Here is a 22,165-nt window from a genome sequence, read left to right on the forward strand (position 1 = left end):
AGAGGTTTTCCATCTGCTGGTATATTCCCCAAAATGGCTGTAACAGCCGGATTTGTGCCTATCTGAAGCCAGGAACCAGGAGCTTCTTCCAGGTCTGCCACTTGGGTGCAGGGGCTCAAGAACTTGGACCATCTTCTACTGCTTTCCCAGGTGTATTAGCAGGGAGCTGGATCAGAACTGGGGCAGCTGGGACTCAAACCAGTGCCCATGTGGGATGCCAGCACTGCAAGAGGAGACTTAGCCTTCTACACTACAGCACCTGCTCCAGCAGCTATATGTGTGTATTCTGTACAACACTCCCCAAAAGCTTGCAAAAGCCAGGACTGAGCCAAATTAAAGCCAGGAGCCTGGAACTCTATCTGTGTCTCCTGTGTGTGTGGTGGGGACCCAAGCATTTGAGCCATCACCAGTTGCCTACCAGCAGGAAGCTGGATTGGAAGTGGAAGAGTCAGAACTCAAACCAGGCACTCCAACCTGGGATGAGAGTCCCATGGGGTGTCTCAACTACTGTGTCAAATATGCACACCTTTATGTTTTATTATTTTTGTATTTCTCATCACATTGATTTTAAGCTTCATGTTTCTCCATATCTTAACACTTATAATACCAGGATGTGTCTTGTACTTGATAGCATGTCAAAGTTTAAGTGGCAATGTTTTTCTTATAAGTTCAAAACACAACAATGTTTTACAAATGATGGTATCTTATATTTCATAAATTAGAAAAGTCTCTATGTGGTCTGTATTTTTACTGTTGTAATTTTTCTAATACATTTTTGTTATAGTCCTTTCATTCATTCATATATCTTAGTCACCTTTTTATTTAAATTATCTTAGTCAGGTTCAACATTATGTGGTCAGCTATGGATTTGTTTTAGTTTTTAATCTTGTGTGTAGTTCCTTGGATTCTCTGCACTATTGTCTTCTATCTATCAGTTCTAGAGTTATCAGCCATTGTCTGACGTTTTATTCTTTACTTTTCAGACACTAATTGAAGCTATGTTAAATGCTCTTATTTCCTCCTGTCTCTTAATCCCTCTTCTATATTTTCATTTGTGCTAGGTTTTTCTTACGTATCTGTAAATTCTGGTGTATACATTCTATCCTCACTTTTTCTTGCCTTAAACATATACATTGCATTTTTACATTGCATTTTTAATTTCAATAAACATCTTTCTCATTTCTACAAGTTTTTTTTTCAAATCTGCTAGGTCAGTTTTTATAGCTTCTTGTTGCATGCATATGCTTTCAGGCTTTGCTTTTACTTCTTTAAATGTTAAATTTATTTAATTTAAAATATACCTCTGATAATTCCTGTATTGGAAATCTTTGCAGATTTATTTCTGCTGGTTCTTGTTCATGACATCATTTTTCCTTGTGTGCTTCATTATTTTGTCTACCTCCTCATTGCCTTTGAAAATTGTTTGTGGGATTTCTTTGAATCTTAGAATCAAAGTACTTTGCTCCAGAGAGGATTTTCAGTAACTTCTACAAGGTGTCTTTGGGAAATACCAGTCTGAGATCACTTTAAAGGAATTTCACATCTTAAAATTCCCAGGACTACTGAGATAATGGGAATCCAGCCTGGAAATCTCTATTTGGGCTGATCTGTAGCCACCGCTTTTCAAGGACAGGTTTATTTTTCTTTTTTCCCTTGTTCTGTTTAGCATCGGAGTCCTCTCATAATCCACTGGAGGTGTGGAACATGTTTACTTCTGGCTCAACTTTACCCTGAGGGTATTGCCTCTTGGGAGTGGTAAGTGGTCTTGTCTTCCTGTGCAAAGGATCTGATAACCTTTTCACCTAGCAGGGCCCTAGGCCCTGAGTTCTTGCCTCCTTATCCCATGAGGCAGCCTGTGTAAACTGAAGTCCAAGTTTGCCCTGACCTACATGTGTCCTGAGGACAAAAGTAACATCAACGCTTCCTACTGAACTAACTTACCTCAGTTGTTTCCTGATTGCCCTTAGAATTTGGTACCATAGTTTTTCCACTGTTATCAGTTCCTGCTGTTTTTTAACGAGTCATGTATTTTACTTTATTTAGCATTTATAGTTTTCAGCAGCAGCAGATTTGGCCCCAGTAAGGTTGGAATTGGAAATTTAGTTAAAATGTTAAAGCATAATTTTAGCATCTAGCAAGAAGGAAACTAACTAGTGATCTGCTTATTCTGTGCCAGATGCTGTGTTACATCTTTGCATATTACACAGCTAGGAAACTAAGGCTCTGAAACATGAATTAACATACAAAAGATTCTATGTGGCAAATTCTCATTTGTAGCCCAATGATATTTTTATTCAAATTCCATTTTCTTTTTAGTATACCAAACCGTGTCTTGTAATTTTTGATTACCTACAGGGTCTCAGCTCTGAGGCTATAGTTAAGTGCCTGGAACATAGTAGGTATTTAAAAAACTTGATGAATTGGTGAGTGAATGAGTGAGTTAATAAAGGAACCAAACAAATTTTCCAGTCTTGTGATTTACTAGGGAACCCATGGGATGTAAACATGTAAATATATGTAAATATATGAACTCCAGTTTTAAGTAACTGACAATAGAGATCTGAGTGGAGTGTTTTGAGAACTAGAATAAAGAATTCTCATTAGTATTTTTAAAAAATGCTTAATGCTTTTAAAATTTGTATTTATTTGAGGAGAGAGTGCTCATCTACTAGTTCACTCCCCAAATACCTGCAACATTCCTAGGTCAGGACCAAAGCTAGGTGCTGGGAACTCAATTCAGGTCTGCCATGTGGGTGATAAAACACAGTTACTTGAATCATCACTGCTGCCTCCCTGCGACTATATTGGAGGGAAGCTCGAGCCAGAGGCTGGAGCTGGGAATTGAACCCAGGTACTCTGATGTGGGCATCTGAAGCACTAGGCTAGGCCCCTGTCCTTCTTCAGTAATGTAGCAGATTGCAAGCAGAAGATGAGTCTGGAGAGATACACAGGCTCCAGATCCCGAAAGGCTTTGTCCTCACTTTGTCTATAATATTGTGTACTTACTTTATACAAACAGTACTTGAAATAATTCATGCTCACAGTATTAACCAGTAGATATTTATTGCTGCGATTTCTATAGGAACAGAAAATAAGAAGTTGAGAGGTTACAATGTGGCCAAGGCCACACAAGCTAGTACAGAACATACTTGAGCTTCAAACCTAGTCAGTTTGACTGTGGAGTTCATATCCTTAACCACTATACTGAGCTTTTCCTCTCTAGCAGCATATAGCATGGGCCTCTTTCATACCAAACACAGGAAAATCTAGCTGCACTTTATTTCCCTCTGTTGTTATGCCATAATCTATTAAGTGGATGGATTTTTTTTTGTTATTTCTAGTTTTTTTGCAATTGTGAAGTGTGCTTCTGTGAGCAGTTTTTACTCCCCATCCCAAGCTGATTCTGATACTCCCCTACAAGACCACTCTGACCCTCTTGTTTATCATCCCTGGACTAAATGATCTCTAAATTCCTGCAGGGTCATCAACTTCAATTCTGAGATTTGCAGAGCCATAATTCTTAATCTTAGTCAGGGTTCTACGTGCTGTAGATTACTCAATATGGTCAATGACAAGGCTCATATGTACTCATATTTTTGTCTTTTTAAATATTATTTATTTGAAATGCAGAGTTACTGAGAGAGGGAGAGAAGGAGAGGGAACAGGAGAGGGAGGGGGAGGGAAGGTAGGAGGGAGGGAGAGAGAGTAGAGAGAGAGAAAAAGAGAGAGAGGTCTTCCAACTGCCAGCTCACACCCCAAATGGCCACAATGCTTGGGGCTGCACCAGGGTGAAGCCAGGAGCCAGGAACTTCTTCCAGGTCTCCTATGTGGGTGCAGGGGCACAAGCACTCTGGTCATCCTCTGCCGCTTTCCCAGGCCAGTAGCAGGGAGCTAAATCAGAAGAGGAACAGCTGGGATCTGAACTGTTGCCCATAAGGGATGATGGCGTTGCAGCTTAACCCGCTGTGCCAGAGTGCCAGCCCCATATACTCATTTTCTGACAATTGAAGGCCTGGATGACTTATTAGCTAACATTTATTGAAGGCTTCCTATGTTAAGCCCTTACTATAATTTACATACATTATTGTATTTAATCCTCTTAGCAATCCTATTATTCTCCTTTGTCAAATGAGAACACTGAGACTTGAAGTAGTTAAATGCCTTGTCTGCAGTCACACAGCTAGCAAAGGGCTATCTGATTGCAAAGTTCATGTTCTTTTTCATTTATTTATTTATTTGAAAGGCAGGGTTACCAAGAGGGAGGGAGGGAGAGAGAGAGAGAGAGAGAGAGAAATAGCTTCCATCTGCTGGTTCACTCCCCAGATGGTTACAGCAGTTGGGGTTTTGCCAGGCCAAAGCCAGGAGTCAGGAGCTTCATCTGGGTCTCTCACATGGATAACAGGGATCCAAGGACTTGGGCTGTCTTCCTTGGATTTCCCAGGTGCATTAGCAGGGAGCTGGATTGGAAGTGGAGCAGCTGGGCTGCAAACTGGCACCCGTTTGGGACGCCAGAGTCACAGGCAGTGCTTAACCCACTATGCCACAACGTCAGTCCCAAAGTTTGCTATATTCTTAACTCTTGTATTAATTTGGTAGGGCTGTGATAAAGTACCACAAATTGGGTGGCTCCAAACAACAGAAGTTTACTGTTCCATGCTTCTGGTAGCTAGAAGTCTGAGGTCAGGCATTGATAGGGTTGCTTCCTGCTGAGGACTCTGAGGGACACTCTATTGCATGCCTCACTCCTAGCTGCTAGGGATGGCTCACAATCCTTGTTCCTCCTTGGCTTGCTGCTGCATCTCGTTCCCATCTGCCTCTGTCATCAAATGTTAATCTCCCTGGGTGTCTCTGTCTCCTGTGAGCTTTTCTTCTTCTTCTTCTTTTTTTAAAAGATTTATTTATTTATTTGAAAGAGTTACAGAGAGAGAGGAAAGGCAGAGAGAGAGAGAGAGAGTTTTCCATCCGATGGTTCACTCCCCAATTGGCCGCAACAGCGAAGCTGCGCTGATCCGAAGCCAGGAGCCAGGAACTTCTTCTGGGTCTCCCATGCAGGTACAGGGGCCCAAGGACTTGGGCCATCTTCTACTGCTTTCCCAGGCCACAACAGAGAGCTGGATCGGAAGAGGAGTAGCTGGGACTAGAACTGGCGCCCATATGGGATGCTGGCGCTTCAGGCTAGGGCGTTAACCCACTGTAACATAGCGCTGGCCCCGAGCTTTTCTTCTTACAAAGCCATCAGTCATATTGGTTTAAGGCCCATCATGGTGATCTCACCTTAATTATATTGCAGAGACTCTATTTCCAAATAAGGTCATACTTATGAGTTCTGGGGTTTAGAACCTGAACGTATCTTTTTAGGGAATACATTCTAAACTATAACAGCCTTTATTGCAAAACTGCCCTGAAATAGCTATGGAAAAAATAGCTGTTCATTCTCTCTTAACCATTCCCATCAAAAAAGAGTAGTCAAGAGTGTTATTTCAGGGCCTGCATTGTGGCACAGTGGGTTAAGCCACTGCCTGCATTGCTGCCATCCCATATGAGCAGCAGGTCGACTCCCAGTTGCTCCATTTCCGATCCAGCTCCCTGGCTAATGTGCCTGGGAAAGTGGAAGATAGCTTAAGAGCATGGGTCCCTGCCACCCATGTGGGAGACCAGGATGAAGTTCCAAGATCAAGCTTCTGGCTTTGGCCTGGCACAGGCCCAGCCGTTTTGATGATTTGGGAAGTGAACCAATGGCTGAATGGTTCCTCTGTCTCTTTGTCTCTTCCTCTCTCTGTATCTCTGCCTTTCAAATAAACAAAGTAAATCTTTTTTTAAAAAGAGTGCTATTTCTTTTGGACTAGAGTAGTGTTTCTCCAAGTGTGGTCAGGACCAGGAACATTGGAATCTCCTGGGAACTTGTTAGGATGCAGAACCTCAGGCCCTGCCCTAGATCTAGTGCATCATAATCTGCATTTTAACAAGATCCATGGGTGACTGTGAACTTCTCAAGTTTAAGAAGCATTGATGTAGTAAATCTGGATAATTATCTTGAGAGTTGTGGCTACTAGGAAAGGAACTGACAAACTTTGGCTGGTAGGCACAGAAATTAATTTTTTGTTTGATGATGCTTCTAATTATAAATGTAAAGTGATCTCATTGCATAAACTTTGAAGAGTATAGAAAATATAGAGGAACAGCAGAAAAATTATCAACTATAATCTCATCACCTGGAGGCAATATCTACATTTTATTTTTCTTGCTTCATTACTTTTACCATAGGTAAAGGCCAAAATCTTGATTTGTTTAAAATTTACATATTGATAATATTTTAAAGTTAATTTGTATTATTTTAAAGTTTACATGTGGTTGAAACTCAGAAAAATACATGAATTTATAAATTTTACAGTTTTTCACTATTATTCCTTTAGAATTATTTAAAATTTTGGATTAGCTAATGCTTTAATTTAAGGCCAAATGCTTATGCCTACATTTTCTCCTCAGTATGCTTAATTCATAGCTCAATTTTCTTAGAACTGATCTTTCAAGCTTTATTATATGATCAGATTGTATAGTTTTTAGTGTATGTGGAAAGTTCAAACTTTAAAACGTCTTTGTCTTTTTGCAGCCTGAATTCAACAAAACAAATACTTTCTATATCTTCAATCATGTTGATATTACTGTTATATATCACAGGGAAAATGAAACAGATTTACATATTGCCAGATTGATTGCTGCTAAAATTGAACCAAAAAGGTAATTATAGAATTTCATTTTAACTAACTCCAGTGATTTAAAAATTACTCCAAAATATGGAAATTCTCAACCAGAATTTCTACTTTTAGGATTCTTATGTGAATATACCCTTAGACATAAAGCTAAGTGTGTAAATTTTCACCCTCCGACCTAGAGTAAGCATCTGGATACCATGTTAAGTGAGGAATAAGTGAGAAGTCTGAAAGAGAATACAGTTTAAAAATGAGGGTGTCAGCTCTTCATTTACTTGCTGCCATGTGATAAAGGAGTTCGATTTAGGTGTGTGTTACTTCGGAAGACAGGTGTAGCACTAATAGAATCTACTAGGAAGGTATCAGCTGAGTAGAAGAAAGAATCTTCTAATGATTAGAGACCTGTAACAGTTGAATAAGTAGCCTCAAGTATTAGGGAATTCTTCATTCCTGGACATAGGTAGAAAGAGCCTGGATGACTCAGTTCTTAGATATTGCACAATTAGGCACCCTATAGCACCCAGTACTTAGTAAATAAAATGCCCAATGAGTTGTAAAGAATAATTTTGCATTGAGTAGGAGATTGGATGATGAGCTTTAATTTTCCAATTCTAGCATCCTTTAAACTAAAGGATACAGTTAATACTCTTTAATTAAGATAGATAAAGAGTAGAAGTTATCACATAATTATAAAGTCATGATACATTGTGGCAAAATATTATGAAACCTGAAACACTAGGATGGAGGAAATTATCCCTTGAAAATTCAGTGACATATATTAAAGGAGGCAGGTATAGTGGACTTTTCTGGACACCAAAGAAGGAATTAGGAGACTTGGATTTTAATGTCATCTTTGCTGGTTCCATTTTTGAAGTTAACCCTGAGTTCATAGAAATAAATTTAAATTCATGGTTTGTAGCCTTACTATCCTGTGCATTTTAGTTAAGGTTCTACCATTTGTAGCAGCTGATGGACAAAGGCAAGTAATAGAGAATTAATGAGTATTACGCCAATCTTTTGAGCATGGGTAAGTTAACTTTGTCTCTGGTAGAATTAATTTCATTGTTTATAAAATGAGAAGGCTGAATTAAGAGTTTTTAATGTGGAGCCTGATGCAACAACCCCAGGAAATGCTTATTCATGTGTACTTTTCTGGGGGAAAATGTGTATTTCATTAGATAAACAGACCCCAAGTGGTTAAGAACACTGGTACTCCCAACTTTTGCTTGATGTCATAATTTTGTTGTTTTTTTCCCTAAAAGTTTGAAATTTTTTAAAAATTATTTGCAAAGCACACACACACAACCCTCACACACACATACACAGAGATGGAGAAAGCACTCATCTGCTAGTTCACTCACCAAATGTCGATAAAGCCCACTGACTTGGGCTGAAACTAATGCCATGAACTCAATCCAGGTTGCCTATGAGCATGACAGGAACCTAACTACTTGAGTCATCACCTGCTGACTCCAAATATCTGCATTACCAGGAAGCTGGAATCAGGAGTAGAGCAATGATGAAAACTCAGGCATGAAGGAGTCCTAAGTAGCATCTTAACCAGTAGGCCAAACCCCAGACTCTCCAGTAAAACTGAAAAACAAGTATACATTTAAGATGTACAATATGGTGTTTTGGCACCATTATACATAATGAAATGATTATTACAGCCAAGGCAGTTAGCATATATATTTACTTCACATAACTACTTTGTTTTTGTTAGAAGAGTACCTAAAATCTACTCCCTTAGCAAATTTTCAGTGTGCAGTATCACTGTATTAACTATGGTCATTGTGCTGTACATTAGATTTCTAGAGTTATTCAATAATCATAACAGCAAGTTTGCTCCCTTTGAACTGTATCTCCCTGTTTCCTCTCCCTCTCTACCCCATTCTACTCTGTTTCTGTGTATTTGACTTAGATTCCAAATAAAAGTGAGTCATGCAGTGTTTTGCTTTCTATTCCTAGCTTATTTCAGATAGCATAATGTCATGTAGGTTTATCCTATTGTTGCTAATGGCAATATCTCCTTTATAAAGGTTGAATAGCATTCCAGTGTATATACACACCACATTTTCTTTACCTATTCTTCTTTTGGGAAGGGCACTTAGGTGGATTCCATATCTTGGCTACTGTAGATAGTGCTGCTGTAAACATGGGAGTATGGATAGCTCTTAGACATACTGATTTCACCTCCTTTGGATATACTTATATACCCAGTAGTGAGATTTCTAGATCATATGCTAGCTCTCTTTTTAATTTTTTCAGGATCCTCCATGCTGTTTTCCATTATGATTGTACCAAATTTACATTTCCACCAAGTGAACAAGCATTTCTTTTACTCCGTACTTTCCCCAACACTTGTTATCTTCTGTGTTTTTAGAAATAACCATCTTGACAGGTGTGAGGGATATCTCATTGTGATTTTGATCGGCATTTCACTGATAATTGCAGATTTCCAATTCTGTTTTATATTAGTGAAAGGATATCCTTTTAAAATTAGTGGCTGACAGAGTGTCTTGGCTTTCCATGCCTAAAATACTCTCATGGGCTCTTCAGCCAGATCCGAATGCCTTAAGGGCTGATTTTGAGGCCAGAGTGCTGTTTAGGACATCTGCCCTTCTATGAGTCTGCTTTGTATCCCGCTTCCCATGTTGGATCATTCTCTCCTTCTTAATTCTATCAGTTAGTATTAGCAGACACTAGTCTTGTTTATGTGATCTCTTTGACTCTTAGACCTATCATTATGATCAATTGTGAACTGAAATTGATCACTTGGACTAGTGAGATGGCATTGGTACATGCCACCTTGATGGGACTGAATTGGAATCCCCTGGCATGATTCTAACTCTACCGTTTGGGGCAAGTCCGATTGAGCATGTCCCAAATTGTACATCTCCTCCCTCTCTTATTCCCACTCTTATATTTAACAGGGATCACTTTTCAGTGAAATTTAAACACCTAAGAATAATTGTGTGTTATTTGCAGAGTTCAACCAATAGTATTAAGTAGAACTAAAAAAAAAAAATACTAAAAGGGATAAAGTATTAAGTTGTTCATCAACAGTCAGGACAAGGGCTGATCAAGTTACTGTTTCTGATAGTGTCCATTTCACTTCAACAGGTTTCCTTTTTGGTGTTCAGTCAGTTGTCACCGATCACGGTGAACATATGATATTTGTCCCTTTGCGACTGGCTTATTTCACTCAGTATGATGTGTTCCAGATTCCTCCATTTTGTTGTAAATGACCGGATTTCATTGTTTTTTTACTGCTGTATAGTACTCTATAGAGTACATGTCCCATAATTTCTTTATCCAGTCTACTGTTGATGGGCATTTAGATTGATTCCAGGTCTTAGCTATTGTGAATTGAGCTGCAATAAACATTGAGGTGCAGACAGCTTTTTTGTTTGCCAACTTAATTTCCTTTGGGTAAATTCCAAGGAGTGGTATGGCTGGGTTGTATGGTAGGGTTATATTCAGGCTTCTGAGGAATCTCCAGACTGACTTCCATGGTGGCTTAACCAGTTTGCATTCCCACCAACAGTGGGTTAGTGTCCCTCTTCACTTTCCTGACTGTTTTGCTGTACAGAAATTTCTCAATTTGATGCAATCCCAATTGTTAATTTTGGCTTTGACTGCCTGTGCTTCCGGGGTCTTCCAAGAAGTCTTTGCCGGTGCCTATATCATGCAGGGTTTCTCCAATGTTCTCCAATAATTTGATGGTGTCTGGTCGTAGATTTAGATCTTTAATCCATGTTGAGTGGATTTTTGTGTAAGGTGTAAGGTAGGGGTCTTGTTTCATGCTTCTGCATGTGGAAATCCAGTTTTCCCAGCACCTTTTCTTGAATAGACTGTCCTTACTCCAGGAATTGGTTTTAGATCCTTGATCAAATATAAGTTGGCTGTAGATGTCTGGATTGATTTCTGGTGTTTCTATTCTGTTCCATTGGTCTGTCCATCTGCTTCTGTACCAGTACCATGCTGTTTTGATTACAACTGCCCTGTAGTATGTCCTGAAATCTGGTATTGTGATGCCTCTGGCTTTGTTTTTGTTGTACAAGATTGCTTTAGCTATTCGAGGTCTCCTGTGTCTCCATATGCACCTTTTTTTCCAGATCCGAGAAGAATTAAAATTTTTGATTCTTATGTATTTTCACAAGCTGTTGCAAAGAGGAAATAAATGGGAGTTAATAAGGGAACATTTATGAATAATAGGAGTTAACATGCTACCGAGAGAAGTCAGGAAATTCCTTACGATTGTTATGGGTGATCGTCTATGCTTTTGTGTGTGTGTCACTTCTGATATCTGAAAACAGAACTTCAGGATCATGTACTGTGAGGTCTGACTAAAGATCGCTATTCATGTCTGAAATGATTTGATTAGAAAGACAGTAAACATACAAAGTGTGTTTTTATAGGAAGCTAATGTCACCACCTATATAAAGTTAAAAATACTTCATGGTCATATCGCATATTCTGAGACTCAGATTGAGGGGAAAAAGTCAAGTAAATATTTTTTTAGAGTTGTATTTATGCCACAGTGCCCATAGTAATAGCTCTGTGTGCATCCAATAACAATTTTATCTAATCACTATTAAGGTCATTTATGGAACTCCTGGAGGACAGGACTGTTATAATTTATCTTTTGCAGAATTTAGACAATCTGCTCAAGATCATAGAAGTGAACTAGACCTAATTGCTTTCTAGGTCTACAGTCTTATGTTTTATTTTATTTATTTTTTAATGATTTATTTATTTACTTGAAAGTCAGAGTTACACAGAGAGAAAGAAAGGGAGAGGAAAGGGGGTAGGAGAGGGAGAGGGAGAGAGAGGGAGAGAGGGAGAGAGAGGGAGAGACTCTTCAATCCACTGGTTCACTCCCCAATTGGCTGCAATAGCTGGAACTGCAGCAATCTGAAGCCAGGATGCAGGATCTTCTTCTGGGTCTCCCACATGGGTGCAGGGGCCCAAGGACTTGGGCCATCTTCTATTGCTTTCCCAGGACATAGCAGAGAGCTGGATTGGAAGTGGAGTAGCTGGGACTTGAATCAGTGCCCATATGAGATGCTGGCACTGCAGGCAGCAGCTTTACCTGCTATACCACAGAGCCAGCCCCCTTATATTTTATTTTAAAAAAGGGTTATTTTGCATTTATTTGAAAGGCAGAGTTAGAGACAGCGAAGGAGAGAGAGAGAGAGAGAGAGAATCTTCCATCTACTTAGTTACTCCCCAAATGACTGCAACAGTTGCAGCTGGGCCTATTTGAAGCCAAGAGCCTGGAGCTTCTTCTGGGGTCTCCCATGTGGGTGCAGGGGCTCAAGGACTTAGGTCATCTGCTGCTGCTTTCCTTGGCACATTAGCAGGGAGCTGGATTGGAAGTAGAGCAGCCAGGATTTGATTTGGTGCTCATATGGGATGCCCGTGTTGCAGGTGGGTGTAATCCACTGTGCGATTACTCCAACCCCACCTCGTTTTTAAAACGATTTCTTTTTTGTTTGTTTGAATTGTGCTGTCTTTTAGGTGTTGTGCCTGGCTAATTTCTCTGGCTGGTACCGTGATTGATCATCTCTTTTTCCTTTAAATGCATACCTCATCTGGTTTTTCGGTGACCATGGTTTTGTGATTTTCTCCTATCTCACTGGTCACTTCTCAGTGTCCTCCTCGTTGCCCCAACCTTTAGTATTTGAGGGCCCTTGGACTCAGTCTCTGCTTTTTATTTATACTAATGCATTGGTGATGTTGCCTACTACTCATGGTATTGCCATGATGACTCTTAGATATGTGACTGTCTACTTGACATGTCCACTTGGGTGTGCTTCTCCTGTTGTCATCTGTCGCTCCCCCTCTTCACGGAGGAACGACACTAAACCCTGCGCTGTTCTTTTGTCTGCTTGGCCCTTCCCGGGTTTGCTACTGGTCCTTCCCGGGTTGGCTGCCGACCCTTCCACCTCCGTGGAAGGGCGGCTCCCCCTGCCACTTTCCCCACTTCCGCGGGGGAGCGGCACACCGCCGGCTGGCTCTCTCTCGGGGGCTGCTCAGATGTTATCCGGATGTTCCCTCCAGATATTCCTGGTGCATGTTGTCTCTCTCCTCCTTTATAGTCCTCTTCCACCAATCCCAACTCTGCTACCCACACGCCGAGTACGCTGCTCTCCTCCAATCAGGAGCAGGATCAGCTCCTGCAGGTTATTGGTTGAACTGGAGGCAGCTGCGTAGAAGCTGTTTACTCCTCTCCCAGCGCCATATTGTGGGAGAGCAGATGCATAGAATAAGTCTTAATTCCAGTAACTTAGTCTAGTCCGAGTTGCTCCCCACAGTCATCCCCATCTTACTGAGTGGCAATTACATCCTTCCAGTTGCTTCTGTCCTTTCTATCACTTTTCACTCATGTCCCATATCCAGCCTAATCCCTTGGCAGACCTTGAGTTCTGCATTCAAAGTATAGCCAGAATCTACCACTTCTCATCATTTTCAGTATTATCACCTGGCCCAATACATCATTTTACCTCACCTAGATTATTACAAAACACTAGCTAGTCTTCCTGCTGCCACCCTTGTCTTTTAGCAGCTTGTTCTTTTTTTTTTTTTTAAGATTTATTTATTTATTTGAAAGGCAGAGTTACATGGTGAGAGGAAGAGATAGAGATAGAGACAGATAGAGATAGAGATAGAGATAGAGATAGAGATAGAGATAGAGATAGGGCCGGCACCTCGGATCACTTGGCTAATCCTCTGCCTGTGGTGCCAGTACCCCGGGTTCTAGTCCCGTTTTGGGCGCAGGATTCTGTCCCTGTTGCTCCTCTTCCAGTCCAGCTTTCTGCTGTGGCCCGGGAAGGCAGTGGAGGATGGCCCAAGTGCTTGGGCCTTGCACCTGCATGGGAGATCAGGAGGAAGCACCTGGTTCCTGGCTCCTGGCTCCTGGCTTTGGATTGGCGCACCATGCCAGCTGTAGCGGCCATTTGGGGGGTGAACCAACAGAAGGAAGACCTTTCTGTCTCTCTCTCTCACTGTCTAACTCTGCCTGTCAAAAAAAAAAAAAAAAAAGAGAGAGAGAGAGATGAGATGAGAGAGAGAGAGAGATCTTTACTCCATGGGCCAGCCTCTGGCCAGGAGTCTCATCTGGGTCTTCCACACAGGTGGCAGGGGCCCAAATACTTGGGCCATCGTCCACTGCTTTCTTAGGTGCATTAGCTGGGAGCTGGATTGGAAGTGGAGCATCTGGGAATTGAACCACTGTTCATATGGGATTCTGGTGCTGCAGGTGGCAGCTTAACCTGCTATGCCACAGCACTGACTCCTAGCAACTTGTTTTTAATACAGCATTCTGACTGTTCCTTTTGAAATGTCAGTTGTATCAGTTTTCTGCTCAGAATCTTCCATTGAGTTCTCATCACCCTGAGTTCTGAAAGTGGCCTGTAAGGCTTTATGCAGCCCATGTATAAGGCCAATGGTTTAAAACGAGATTCTGGAGTGGGCATTTAGCTTAGCAGTCAAGATACCTGCTTCCCATCTCAGAGTACCTGGTTGGATTCCCACCTTCAGCTCCTAATTTCAGCTTCCTGCTAATACAGACCCTGGAAAGCAGTGGTGATGGCTGAAGTAATTGAGTCCCTGATAACAAGAGAGGCCTGGCTTGCATTTGTAGCTTCTGGTTTCAACCTCAATCTGGTCCTGGCTGCCGTGGGCATTTGGAGGGTGAACTAGTGGATGTGAAACATACACATCTCTCTCTCTCTCTCCCTCTCCCTCTCCCTCTCCCCTCTCTCTTCCCCTCTCCCTCTCAAGTAAATAAATAACAAAAAAAATTAGGGATTGCACTTTGGTTAGAGCTGTTAATACAATTTTTGATACATAGCCTCTCCTGTGTGGAATGCATATATTTTCTGTACTAGATTCAAGGTCTGTACTAACACAATAAAACTTCAAAAGATTCATTTATTTATTTGAAAGGCAGTGAAGGAAAGAAAGGGAGGAGAGAGAGAGGGAGGGAGGGAGGGAGGGAGGGAGGGAGAGAGAGAGAGACATCTTAAGTCTACTGATTCACTCCCCAAATGTCTGCAACAGTGAGCACTGGACCAGGGTAAAGCTAGAAGCCTGGAACTTCCTCCAGTTCTTCTACATGGGGACTGGGGAACAGAGTACTTGATCCACCATCTGCTGTCTTTCCAGACACATTTGCAGAAAGCTGGATCAGCAGCAGAGAAGCTGGAACTCAAACCAGGCACTCCAATACAGGATGCAGGCCATCCCAAGTGCCAGCTTAACACACTGGGACACAATGCCCACCCACAATAAACTTGTATATGCAATAATTTAATTTTTCCCTTTAGAATTGTTTTTGATTTGTGCCCTTAACGATTGTTATTCAATTTCTAGCTGTTTTAAGATGTATTCTGGCTCTAAATAGAATGCATTCATTCTATAAGCGTATTTTTAAAGATTTATTTATTTATTTGAAAGTTAGAGTTACACAGAGAAAAGGAGAGGCAGAGAGAGAGAAAGGTCTTCCATCCACTGGTTCACTCCCCAACTGGCCACAGTGGCTGGAGCTGTACCCATCCAAAAGCCAGGAGTCAGGAGCTTCTTCTGGGTCTCCCATGCAGGTGCAGGGGCCCAAGGCCTTCAAATCCCTGGGTCCTTATGAACATGATTTCTGCTTCATCTATTTAATTCTCTGGCCCCACAGCTAAGGTTACAAAATAGCTTACTTACTATACCAAAGTGAAGAGATGAACAATGCAAAAGCCATTTGGTGACACCTTTTTTGTTGTTGTTGTTGTTATTACTTCTATCCACAGGCAAGGAGAATGCTCTTAAGTATTGAGTTTTGAGTAATATATTGAGTCTCATTTGACTGTTGGGGACATTTAGAAACAAAAGTACTTTCAATCATAAATAATTTTAAATGCATAATGTCATGGGAAGGCTAATTTTTTTTCCTCCTGCTGTTATATGCCTGACTAGCTATGAATTGGAATTTTTACAATGTGAATTTCATATAAAAATTCCCTTCCCTTTCTTTTTTTTCTTTTATTAGTTATAAACATTCAGATGAAAACAACCTAACTTGTAATGGACCCCCAATGGAAATAGCTGGTGAATACGCAGATAATTTAAATGTGATCTATACATATTCTGTAAAATTTGAGGTAAGTATTCTGTGCCATCATCTTATTTTTCCCAAGTCAAGTATATAAATATCATATTCTTAATATAAAAGCAAATATAACCAGAATACAACAAATAGAAAGTTTCTTAGTAGGCATGGGATTGCAGAGCAAAGGGAATTAAGGTATTAAAAAGATTATATTTATGACATTCTAATGCCATAACTTACTAATGCACCGAATATTTGTGTTAATAGGTCAGACATTCTTAATTGTATATAGTGTTAGAAGTAGTTTACCAAAAGGTTGAATTTGGGACTTTGTTTTAGAGGGAAAACCTTCACTATGTAGATCTATGTATTTCCACTTTTAGTCTTTTTCAGATCCTATATCATATTTTTGATTCATCTTTGACTATACTTGATTTCATTTAAGACTCATTTTTTATGGCTGCAGATCTTCTTCCCAGAGGCCAAACTATAATCACTTTATTTGGGGCTAAGTTTCAAATTTTTCATTTACAACTTGTGCTTGGTTTGTGTCATTTCTGTGGATGGTCTGACAGCCATTACAACATGATTCTTGCTAATCTCATTTTTTAAAAAGATTTATTTATTTATTTGAAAGTCAAAGTTACACAGAGAGAGGAGAGGCAGAGAGAGAGAGAGAGAGAGAGAGAGAGAGGTCTTCCATCCGCTAGTTCACTCCCCAGATGGCCGCAACAGCTGGAGCTGCGCCAATCCGAAGGCAGGAGCTAGGAGCTTCTTCCGGTTCTCTGATATGGGTGCAGGGTCCCAACGACTTGGGCCATCTTCTACTGCTTTGCCAGGCCATAACAGAGAGCTGGATTGGAAGAGGAGCAGCCAGGACTCGAACCAGCGCCCATATGGGATGCCGGTGCTGCAGGCGGAGGGTTAACCTACTGTGCCACAGTGCCAGCCCCAGCTCTTAGACATTTTAATCAGTTACCAATTAGGTATTATAATTTTTTCATGTAAGAACTCTTAAGTTTACAGTAACACCAAAGGAAATACTTCTAAATTGAAGTACTGACTCAGATCTGGAGCATACATGGTATTTTGTTAGTTTCTCTCTCTCTCTCTGTCTCACTCATCAGGAAGCAACTGTCACCATCATCAAGAGAGATAAAATGGAAGGTAAAGATGTCACCTAAAAAATGGAGGAATTTGAGGAATCACTCTATCTGGGGTGAAGTCTCAAGTGCTTGTTCGTCAACAGTCAGACCTAATCCTGATTGTACTTATGGGCCTGAGTCCTTGATCAGGCAGATACTGACCATGAAAAAGTCCAGAGGCTATATAATGATTTTTAGTTTTAAGAAAGTTTTGTTATTTAGCTTTTTTCTTTCTTTCTTTCTTTTCTTTGACAGGCAGAGTTAGACAGAGAGAGAGAGAGAGAGAGAGAGAGAGAGAAAGGTCTTCCTCTTTCCTTTGGTTCACCCCCCCCAAGTGGCTGCTACGGCTGGTGCGTTGCGGCCGGCGCGCTGCACTGATCTGAAGCCAGGAGCCAGGTGCTTCCTCCTGGTCTCTCATGTGGGTGCAGGGCCCAAGGACCTGGGCCATCCTCCACTGCACTCCCTGGCCACAGCAGAGAGCTGGACTGGAAGAGGAGCAACCGGGATAGAATCCGGCGCCCCAACAGGGACTAGAATCCGGGGTGCCAGAGCCACAGGCGGAGGATTAGCCTAGTGAGCCACGGCGCTGGCCCGTTATTTAGCTTTTAAGTTTAGCAGTCAAGGATCTTGCACTATAATGGTCTCATAAAATGCTATGTTTCCAAATGGGCATGAAAGTTGGAGTTTATAATAAATTTGTTCAGAAGGACAGATGACTCACAAAATCTAACATTTGAGTAAGAGCTTCTGTTTATCCACTTACAAGAAAAATATTTCTTGAGAGCCTATAATGAACTGAGTGCCTATTATAAATTACTGGATGCCAGGCTAAGGTTTTTTTTAAAGTTTTACTTTTTTTTTTTGACAGGCAGAGTGGACAGTGAGAGAGAGAGAGAGACAGAGAGAAAGGTCTTCCTTTTTCCGTTGGTTCACCCTCCAATGGCCGCCTCGACCGGCGCACCACGCTGATCCGAAGCCAGGAGCCAGGTGCTTCTCCTGGTCTCCCATGGGGTGCAGGGCCCAAGCACTTGGGCCATCCTCCACTGCACTCCCTGGCCACAGCAGAGAGCTGGCCTGGAAGAGGGGCAACTGGGACAGAATCCGGCGCCCCAACCGGGACTAGAACCCGGTGTGCCGGCGCCGCAAGGCGGAGGATTAGCCTAGTGATTAAAGTTTTACTTATTTATTAATTTGAAAGGCAGAGTGACAGAGAGGCACGGAGAGACAGAGAGATTTTCCATATGCCAGTTTACTCCCCAAATGGCCCCGACAGCCAGGGTTGGACCAGGCAGAAGCCAGAAGCTAGGAACTCCATCTGGTTTTCCATGTGGGTGGCAGAACCCAAGCACTTGGGCCATCATCTACTGCCTCCCAGGTGCATTAGCAAGAAGCTGGATTGGAAGGAGAGGCAGGACTTGAATTAGGCACTGTGATGTGGGATGCAGTCATGCTAAGTGTCGACTTTAACCTGCTGTACCACAATGCCTGCCCAAGGGTAAAGTGTATTCTCAGCATTTTTATTTAATTTTTTAAAGAAGGCTTTTATTTAATAAATATAAATTTCATAGGTACAGCTTTAGGAATATAGTGGTTCTTCACCCCATACCTGCCCTCCCACCCCCACTCCCATCCCACCTCCTACTCCCTTTCCCATCCCATTCTTCATTAAGATTCATTTTTAATTATCTTTATATACAGAAGATCAACTCTATACTAAGTAAAATTTCCACAGTTTGCACCCACACAGACACACAAAGTATAAAGTACTGTTTGAAGACTAGTTTTACCATTAATTCTCATAATACAGCTCATTAAGGACAGAGGTCCTACATGGGGAGTATAAGTGCATAGTGACTCCTGTTGTTGATTTAACAATTAACACTCTTATTTTTGATGTCAGTGATCACCTGAGGCTCCAGACATGAGCTGCCAAGGCTATGGAAGCCTTTTGAGTCCACAAACTCTGTCAGTATTTAGAAAGGCCATAAGCAAAGGGGAAGTTCTCTCCTCTCTTCAGAGAAAAGTACATCCTTCTTTGATGGCCCCTTCTTTCCACTGGGGTCTCACTCACAGAGATTCTTCATGTAGGACATTTTTTGACACAGTGTATTTGCTTTCCATGCCTGAAATGCTCTCGTGGGCTTTTCAGCCAGCTCCGAATGCCTTAAGTACCAATTCTGAGGTCAGAGTGCTGTTTAGGGCATTTGTCATTCTGTGAGTCTGCTGTGTGGACTGCTTCCCATGTTGGATCATTCTCTTCTTTTTAATTATTTATTTTATTTTATTTTATTTTATTTTTTTATTTTTGACAGTCAGAGGTAGACAGTGTGAGAGAGAGAGAGACAGAGAGAAAGGTCTTCCTTTTTCCGTTGGTTCACCCCCAAAGTGGCCGCTACGGCTGGCGTGTTGCGACTGGTGTGCCGCGCTGATCCAAAGCCAGGAGCCAGGTGCTTCCTCCTGGTCTCCCATGCAGGTGCAGGGCCCAAGCACCTCCACTGCCATCCTCCACTGCCTTCCCGGGCCACAGCAGAGAGCTGGACTGGAAGAGGAGCAACCGGGACAGAACCGGCGCCCCAACCCGGACTAGAACCCGGGGTGCCGGTGCTGCAGGTGGAGGATTAGCCTAGTGGGCTGCGGCGCCAGCCTCTTCTTTTTAATTCTATTATTATTACCAGACACTTGGTCTTATTTGTTTTTATGTTACTAACTAAAGGCTTTTTGGTCTCATTCTAATCACATTAGTTAGAGCTATACAAGTATATTTTCCTTATACAAGCTTTATTTTGGGGCTTGCCTGGGACTCTAGCTATATTTATAACATTGTTTTTATTGGAAAATTACCTTCTGATTTTCTTTTTTTAATATTTATTTTTTATTTATTTGAAAGAAAGAGTTACATAGAGAGAGAGGGAGATACAGAGAGAGCGAGAGCGAGAGCGAGTGAGAGAGAGAGTGCTTCCGTACACTGCCTCACTCCCCAAATGGCTGTAGCCGCTAGGGCTGGGCCAGGCTGAAGCCAGGAGCCAGAAGCTTCTTCTGGGTCTCCAGGGTGGGTGCGGGGGCCCAAGCACTTGGGTCATATCAGCTGCTTTTCCCAGGAACATTAGCAGGGAGCTGGATCAGAAGTGGAGCAGCCAGGACTCGAACCAGTTCCCATATGGGATGCTGGAAGTGGCTTTACCTGCTACGCCACAATACCAGCCCCAATTTCTTTTGGAGATCATAGATCAATAACTGAATCGAGAATCAGAAAACTTTGGTGCTGTTTTGGCTCAAACTCATACCATGATCTTTAATTTTATTTATTTATTTGAAAGTCAGAGTTACACAGAGAAGGAGAGGCAGAGAGAGAGAGGTCTTCCATCTGCTGGTTCACTCTCCAATCGACCTCAATGGCTGGAGCTACGCTGATCTGAAGCCAGGAGCCAGGAGTTTCTTCTGGGTCTCCTACATGGATGCAGGGGTCCAAGGACTGGGGCTGTCTTCTACTGTTTTCCCACGCCACAGCAGAGAGCTAGATCAGAAGTGGAGCAGCTGGGACTCGAACAGGCACCCATATGGGATGCTGGCACTGCAGGCGGTGGCTTTACCCGCTACGCCACAGTGTTGGCCCCCATACTATGATCCTGAGCATGTTCATTTTTTCCCTCTAAGTCTGAGTTACCCCATACTAGAAGAAAGGAGTTGAACTGTGTCAGTGGTTCTCAACCCTGTCAAATTGATACCTGTAGTTAATAACAAATGTTTTATAACTTCCCTTTTAGTATTTTAAATAGATACTAGTACACAATAGACAATGAAATTTGTCTCAAGATACTTTCAATAAACATCAGCATACTAAGTATAATATAAAGGAGAAATGAAAGGCAAGTAACTTTTCATAAGATAAAATAATAAGTATTTAAGCATATATTTCAGTCATTATCAAATGGTTGCAGTCATGTATATGATAATTATTAAAAATGACAACTGATGCAAAATATTATACATTGGTGACTCAGTTACCACATTTTCCCAAATAATGCCATGATTTTCTTTCTTTCTTTCTTTTTTTTTTTTGACAGGCAGAGTGGATAGTGAGAGAGAGAGAGAGAGAGAGACAGAGAGAAAGGTCTTCCTTTTTGCCGTTGGTCCACCCTCCAATGGCCGTCATGGCTGGCGTGCTACGGCCGGCACACCACGCTGATCCGAAGACAGGAGCCAGGTGCTTCTCCTGGTCTCCCATGGGGTGCAGGGCCGAAGCACTTGGGCCATCCTCCACTGCACTCCCTGGCCACAGCAGAGAGCTGGCCTGGAAGAGGGGCAACCGGGACAGAATCCGGCGCCCCGACCGGGACTAGAACCCGGTGTGCTGGCGCCGCAAGGCAGAGGATTAGCCTATTGAGCCGTGGCGCCGACCATGATTTTCTTTTTTTAAACAAATATTTATTTATTTATTTGAGAGACAGAGTTAGGGACAGAGAGAGGGAGAGACAGAGACGCCTTCCATTCACTGGTTAACTTCCCAAATGGCTGCAATGGCCAGAGCTGAGTTAATCTGAAGCCAGGAGCCAGGAGCTTCTTCTGGATCTCCCACATGGGTACAGGGGCCCAAGCACTTGTGCCATCTTCCACTGCTTTCTGAGGCCAGGACTCAAACCAGTATCCATATGAGGTGGTGGCGTCACAGGTGGCAGCTTAATCCATTACACCTCAATGCTCCCTTCCCCGTGAATTTTTTTTTTTTTTTGACAGGCAGAGTGGACAGTGAGAGAGAGAGACAGAGAGAAAGGTCTTCCTTTTGCCGTTGGTTCACCCTCCAATGGCCGCTGCGGCCGGCGCGCTGCGGCCGGCGCACCGCACTGATCCGATGGCAGGAGCCAGGAGCCAGGTGCTTTTCCTGGTCTCCCACGGGGTGCAGGGCCCAAACACCTGGGCCATCCTCCACTGCACTCCCTGGCCACAGCAGAGAGCTGGCCTGGAAGAGGGGCAACCGGGACAGAATCCGGCGCCCCGACCGGGACTAGAACCCGGTGTGCCGGCGCCGCTAGGCGGAGGATTAGCCTAGTGAGCCGCGGCGCCGGCCTCCCCGTGAATTTTTTTAATGAATTTTAACATTTAATTTTTAGGGGCAGAGGTTTAGCCTAGTGGCTAAAATGCAGGTTACATCTCGTGTAGGAATATCTCAGTTCAATACTTGACTTTGGCTCCTGACTCCAGCTTCCATGTGC

The 22,165-nt window shown here is 42.3% G+C and overlaps 1 protein-coding gene across 6 annotated transcripts in view; it reads left to right on the forward strand.

Annotated features, from left to right (window-relative positions):
- LOC100353059 (transmembrane 9 superfamily member 2) overlaps positions 1-22,165 on the forward strand; it is a 95,221-nt gene that overhangs the window by 18,068 nt on the left and 54,988 nt on the right. For 3 of the 6 annotated variants that reach the window (XM_070066947.1, XM_089323771.1, XM_089323770.1), the window contains exons 6-7: positions 6,611-6,738; positions 15,751-15,862. In XM_070066947.1, the coding sequence (XP_069923048.1) occupies positions 6,611-6,738; positions 15,751-15,862 (240 nt within the window). Of the gene's footprint in view, positions 1-1,666; positions 1,756-6,610; positions 6,739-15,750; positions 15,863-22,165 lie in introns of all 6 variants that reach the window. The other 3 variants (XM_070066948.1, XM_089323772.1, XM_089323773.1) reach the window with 2 other exon arrangements.

The sequence above is a fragment of the Oryctolagus cuniculus genome, chromosome X, assembly GCF_051225735.1.
Source record: "Oryctolagus cuniculus isolate XC-2025 breed Fujian yellow rabbit chromosome X, ASM5122573v1, whole genome shotgun sequence".
NCBI lineage: Eukaryota > Metazoa > Chordata > Mammalia > Lagomorpha > Leporidae > Oryctolagus > Oryctolagus cuniculus.